The sequence below is a fragment of the Mesitornis unicolor genome, unplaced genomic scaffold (genome assembly GCF_000695765.1).
Source record: "Mesitornis unicolor isolate BGI_N332 unplaced genomic scaffold, ASM69576v1 scaffold31835, whole genome shotgun sequence".
In the NCBI taxonomy this organism is placed as follows: Eukaryota; Metazoa; Chordata; class Aves; order Mesitornithiformes; family Mesitornithidae; genus Mesitornis; species Mesitornis unicolor.
Genome location: NW_010187129.1, coordinates 35,044 through 41,562, shown reverse-complemented (window position 1 = coordinate 41,562; position 6,519 = coordinate 35,044). Strand labels below are relative to the sequence as shown.

Sequence of the window (6,519 nt, the reverse complement as noted above, 5' to 3'; positions counted from 1 at the left end):
CCCTAGGCCTTGGAGAGGAGTGAACTGATTTTTAATCTACAGCTCCTATGAGTGATATTTGCTTTGTGTCCTATCACCCTTCTATTCAGCCGTTCTCCCCTTCCAAGCAGGTAAACCTCTGCTTAGAAGAAATTTTTTCTTCTGCTGAGCCTTGGTGCAGTTGACAGCTGTCATATACAAGCACTATACTTGAATACGTGTCTTTAGAGCTAGACAGTCTCAAAGAACTTTAATCTTTTTTCTTCGCACATGCAGGGAATGCCTAGGAGCCAGAGATCCCTATTGCGGCTGGGATAACAAGCAGAAGCGATGCACCACCATTGAGGACAGCTCCAACATGAGCCTGTGGACTCAAAATATTACTGAGTGCCCAGTAAGTGGAAGGATTGGAAATATTTTTTATATACTGATGTGTGAGTGTGTGCATGCGTGTAGAAGGGAAAGTGAGTGTGTGGCAGCGTGATAGGACTGCTGTTAGCATGAAGAGCCCAGTGGCCCACACCAATATCTGTGCACAGCTTCTTATTTAGAACAGAGACCCCAAATGTATTTGTTTGCTCCAGAAAAAGGAATCACAAAGCAAGCATTCAGTCTTCCACATGCCTACCCATGCCTAGAGCGAAGAAGATTGGACCATGCTGAGAACCATGTACACCCCTGATGAAACTTGGGCTTTCTCAGGGTTCTCCACTGTCTGCACCATTTCCTTGTTTTCCCTGCAGGTCAGGGAGGTCAGAAGAGCTGACTGCAGTGTCCTTGGGCAGCATTCAGTTAATTTTCCTCTTGGATCCCTGAGCTGAGCCCAGGAGACAGCACGGGCGAAGATGTGTTGCACTGGCAGGAAGAGACATCTAGGGAGCAGCAGAGAAACAGGGCATGCATGGGTGGTTTGCAGAGGGAAGAAAAATATAGGAGTATGTACTAGCAAACACAAGGAAAAGGGAGAGTGTACCAAGAAAGGGAGTATGAGAAAGAGAGTGTTGCATTATAACCTCACTTCCGCAGACCAAAGACCAAACCTATGTGATATTGCAAGGAGACGATCTTTCCTTGTTCTGGTCTCCATCAGATGCAACAGTTAAAAAATAAGTGCCTCTGCTTTAATCAGTTTGAGTTGGCTCTCCAGCTCCCTTCCACCCACCTTCCTACCCACCCTGTGACGACAGTGTCCAGTTCCTGGCTGTGATCCTCAGAAGCTGCCAGGCCAGATTTGATTCCTGCTTCTTGAACCATACCTGCAAGGTGGCTGAGGATGAAAGCCAGTCTTGTTAAATAAATCGCAGGGGGTAGGGGCAGTGGGAAGAAATTCTCATTCATGTCCATTGTTATTATCTAACGTCAATTAGCATGGTAATACTGCTAAGTCTGGTAGATAGAGCAAGAGGACTGGACAGGTTATATCTTCAGTATGCTATTTCTGTCTGGAGGTGCTGGGATGTTTATTCCCCTTATCTTCCTTACTTCTCAGATATTTTCCCAGGAAATATTAGTCATTACTTCAATCCATCCTCAGCTTGGCAGGCTTAAGTTTTTCGCTGCTGGATTCAGAGGCTTGTGTGTTTATAACCCTCCTGTGTTGAACTGGGATGCAGTGCTTCTTGATTGCCCATGCTGTTATCTCATCCTGCTTAATGCCTGTGTCTGTTGATAGGTGTGTGAGGTGTTAATCCTCTAGTTTGAACATGTCTGGTGCGGTGCACGCCAGGGAACAGGTTACTCCAGATCATTGTTTCAAGGTCATAAAAATCCAGCACAGAATATTCAGGAGCTTTAAATGTTCTAGTTTTGCGTCTGTGTTAGCATTTCTGTTGTAGATTATTTTCCGTGTAGGTGCTCTCATTCTGGTGCATATACCAACCTTGTGCTCTTTGGCTGATGGGCTGCCAAGCTGCTTAAAATCCACATGCAAGTGCTTTCTTTTTCTTTCTCCTCTGCCCCTTGCTGAAGAGAATTCACCACTGACATGGAATGAAATGGCTCATTCAAGGACCTCCATTAGCAATATCCAAGGATTTTCTTGAGTACAGTGCAGGATAAAGGCCGTGGTCAACAAAGGCAAGAGTGTAGGACAGCATGTGTAAATGACCACTGGAAAGGTAGGGGAATGCAGTGACTCAGTGCCAAATTCTGCTCCTGAAATAGGCCTGTCGGATGAATTACTGTCTTAAGTCCTGGCTTTTCTCACTCCACTTTCCTGGGCTGAGCACCAGGCACTCGGCTGTGCTGGTACAGCTGTATGTGAGATCACACTCAAGTGTGACATGGCGTAGATTGAAAACACCCCTCCCAAATAAACTTTTCCTAACCCATCATGTCAGTGAGTTTTTCTGCAGCCTAGCCCACAAGCAGATGTCCTGGCACAGCTGAAAGACTGGCATACAACTACTTTTAAAGCCAGAACTGGCATATTACTGAATTATATGCTACAGGGGATAGGCATTTGTGTGAGTCAACCACAACACTAACACTACTTGACTGCTGATCTTGTGCAAACATGCTTGTTCAGAGCTAGTCTGAACAGCTTTGCACAGCACTACATTGTACCACAGATTCCCACTCTCCAGCATTAATATTAAGGGCCCTTAGATAGAAGGTTAATCATACAGTGTTAACTTAGTACCTTGGGCAATGGCTAATGCGTGTTATTACCAGGTAACACCCAGAACCTCTTAAAGGTTGGCTGCTAAGGTTGCAATGTCAAACATTTTAACATTAAGAAATGGCAGGACACAAATTGCACATGCTGCTCTTCTTTTCCCTGTATATGCATGTGTCATATCAGGGCATCCTGAATACGTGATTGCACGCTGTTTCTTCTTAGACTTGGGAGAAGGGAGTGAGGTGCTTTCTGGTTTTAGGAAAACTAAACTAAAACAAAAAAAGCCACAGCCTACTTAGTAATATCTTATTTATGCAAAGATGAGCCACCAGCAGGAAAGGAACTTTAGATTCCATTCCAAACTCAATTAGCCAAGCTCATGGGGTCACTGTTGATGGTGCTTGGCAAGCCAGGAGTTGAATATTCCCAGTAAAGCATACAGTCTTCCTTATCCTGAGCCAAATTATGCTCTTCCTCTCAAGTTTTCATCCCAGTCCCTCTCTGTGTGTCCAGCAAACCTCTGTCTGGGACATCTGGCATCTGCTCCATGCTACCCCACTTTCTTGCTAATGAGTGCCAGTCTCCTCTGTCCTTTTTTGGGGTAGAAGCAGACTGGTACCTTGCTCTCAATTCATGTGGGCTCAGCCATTCAAAACTGCAGTGCCCAGGATAATCCTGCTCTGGCCAACACAGAAGCATGTGCAGTGCATGGAGAAGACTTCAGATGCCAGGATCAAAATCTGTGAGCCTCTGAAAACTGAGGATTTCCCTCTTCACCTCCCTAGAATTTTATACCCTTGACAGATCTCAATGGCTTTTCATGGGAATTGCAAAAAGGTGTTACAAGGACAGAAATTTCAGCTCCTTGCTCTGAGCACTAACTTGTTTCAAGGAAAAGGTTGCTACCTATGGACATTCTTTTTCCCTAAATTTGATTTTTTAAATGGTTGAAATATTTTCACTGAAACATTGCAAGAAATTTTAGCTTCTTTCAAACAGCCAATGTGGAAACTTCCAGTTGAAATAATTAAAGCTTGGCAAAGTTATGAGCCATTGACATCTGAATCCTAAAAGGAAGCATAGATGAGTCAAAAGAGCAAGGAATGCTTCTAGCCTTATCTGGAGTATTAGAATAAACATTGAAAATATCCTGGTGGAGGGGGTAGGAATGGTTGAGCCTTTAGTTGGTACAAACAAGAAATGAAAAGGTGATTCCTTTGGTGGGAGTATGGGAGTTTATAAAATAGAAGAACTCTGGAACTGGTAATACCGTCAGGTGAGAGAAGGGCATTTGGTCACATGTGTTGTTAAATATATCCTCTCAGTCTGATGGGCCCTGTGCTGGCTACAAAGGATTTGCCTTGTAAAGATATTCCTGAAAAAGATCAATGCATATGTGTTTTTATCCTACTTCCCAAGTTTTCTCTTTTGAAGATATTTTTATGAATTTAAAGATGGAATAATAATCCACATATAATTTCTTAAGTATAAAAACTTCCCACACTCACAACGTGACATGTTTATAAATCTCAGCATTTTGGTTATGGCTGCTTATTTGTTTAATTTTTGGGTTGCTTCCCAGTATCACTTATGAGCCAATAATTATTTGTCAGCTTTTTTTTTTTTTTGATTGAAGCCATGGGCCATATCATACCATTGATTTCTGAACAGAACTCCCTGCTGGAATCAGCAAGGCTTTCTGGCTTAAAAATAAATAGAAATGATCCAATGCTTGGATTATGACTTTTGTAAGGCAGGAGGAAAAAGGAGATAAAAATCTAGTATTAAGTATTTCAAAGTAGTTCTTTTGATTTCCTCGCCCCCCACCTTGGTTTTTAGCAACCCAACTATATTGATTATTGACTGCATGTATGTTTAAAACAACAAATTCAACCACAACAAAACTCAGTGTTCTCTTCTCCGGGCATCTTGCCTTGTAACCTGCAGCCCAGAGCAGATTTTTTACCACGACACGATAATCTATTGCAAACAAAGCCTCACAACAGATGCTTGAAACCCCCCAACTGCAGCCTGATGAGTGCAGTAACAGATCTAAATTACTTCCTTGCCACTGCTGCATATTTTTGATGCTGCTGTGGATGGGTGAGAGGGGAAGATGACAGCCCACCAGAGGTGCATTCTGAGTGTTTAACGTAGTACCAGACTTGGAGAATAAGCACAGAGCAGCACATTTCAGAGGATGAGCATTTGAAAGCACTACTCCCGTGGCTGTGGTTGGCTCCCTGCATGGCTCCTGAGCAGGGTCACAGCCTCTCTGTGCCTTGGTTTCCTTTTCTGTGAAGCAGGAGAAATTATTTCCCCTCTGGAGCAGCCGCCCAGGGGACTGATCCTGCTGACTGCAGAGCCCAGCGAAGCATGGCGCAGTGGGGCTTGTTGGTGGTAGCTGGCTCAGATTTGGGGCCAGGGCTGTTTGCCAGGGCCCCCAGCCTCTTTCTTCACCCTTGATTGCATGCAACACCAAGACCAAACCCAGAACTGCCGTTGTCGGCGGTTTTCCCAAAGCTGCTGAGCGTCCCACCACCCTGTGGGTGACACCAGTGGGGATGAACCACCACCAGAGCTGCCCCACCTGCGAGATCCTGTGCTTCGGGACATGGGGTTGGGAAGACAGAGGTTGCTGCCAGGGGAGAGTGCATCAAGGTGCTGTGCTGTACCCAGGCAGAGATGTCTTTCTGCCTTGTGTTTCTAACACCCTGTTTTCTGGAAGGTCTTCACCAGTTCTGGGCTGAATGGTTCTGTTTCTCATGCTTTCGCTCTGCCAGAACTGCTGTATTTTTACTTCTTCATTACAGCGCATGGAAAGCTCAAGCCCCAGCCTGTTCGGGGCTGTACAGGCATGAAGCAAAGGGCAGAAGAAATGGATAACAGCATGGTCTGGTCTATAAATTGCCTTGAGATGAATTCTTGCTCTTTAGCCCACTATGTGATCCTCAGCATTAATTCTAGTCATCACCATCTCCTTCACTTCATATCCTTTGCCCAGCTTAGCCATTTAGCCTAGGGTTCTGTTTAGAAAGGGAGGGAGCCAGTTCTTACTGCATGTTTGACAGGGCCAAACAGCGAGGCTCTGGTCTCAGCTGGTCACTATGGTTATGCCAACGCTAACTCAAAATATTCTGCAGGAGCAGTCCCAAGCGCTGCAGAGGTGGGAGCATGGTGCAGTGGAGACAATCAGCACTGGCCACTGTGTGGCTTGAAAGGCTGAAGCTGTGTAGTGCAGGATGAGGGGGCATGGTGGTTTTTGTGGTGTGGCAGATGGATGCTTGTGCCTGGTGTGGTGCTGGCTGGGTTGGCTTGGGTGCCTGTGTGCACACGTTAAGTATGCAGGGTGGAATTTGGAGGGTAAATATTGATGCAGCATTGTCTGAAAACAACCCTCTGTTTTGAATCCTGCTCGCAAGCACAGACAGCTCCCATCTAAACTGCATCCTAATCCCCCTGGCAGCTTTGTTTGGCATTTCTATTGTGGAGCTGTCTCCAGAAATGTAAACTTACTATTAATGACCTTTTTTTCTTTTAAAATTAGGTGAAAAACCTGACAACAAATGGAAGATTGGGGCCTTGGTCCCCATGGCAACAGTGTGAGCATTCGGATGGGGACAGCACAGGCTCCTGTATGTGTAGGTCACGTTCATGTGACAGCCCTCGTCCTCGCTGTGGAGGTCGCAGCTGTGAAGGAGCCAGGATCGAGGTTGCAAATTGCTCAAGGTACCTCAGCATCTTTGTGCTTTTTATGAAGGGAACAGGAGTTGTGCCTGTACATAGCTTAGCTCCTTCCTTGTGTTTCTGTGACCGTGTTGCTGTATCCCAGCCAAACCGAGGGATGTAAGGTCCAGCTTGAAGTCAGTGAAAATGAAGGAACCTAGGGGTTCTTGGAAGATGAGCACCCCAAATTAGTG

The 6,519-nt window shown here is 45.3% G+C and overlaps 1 protein-coding gene across 1 annotated transcript in view; it reads left to right on the top strand.

The window, feature by feature from the left end:
• Positions 1-6,519, top strand: part of SEMA5B (sema domain, seven thrombospondin repeats (type 1 and type 1-like), transmembrane domain (TM) and short cytoplasmic domain, (semaphorin) 5B) — a 131,892-nt gene that overhangs the window by 94,526 nt on the left and 30,847 nt on the right. The window contains exons 11-12 of the mRNA XM_010185338.1: positions 256-373; positions 6,147-6,328. Of these exons, the coding sequence (XP_010183640.1) occupies positions 256-373; positions 6,147-6,328 (300 nt within the window). The remainder of the gene's footprint in view (positions 1-255; positions 374-6,146; positions 6,329-6,519) is intronic.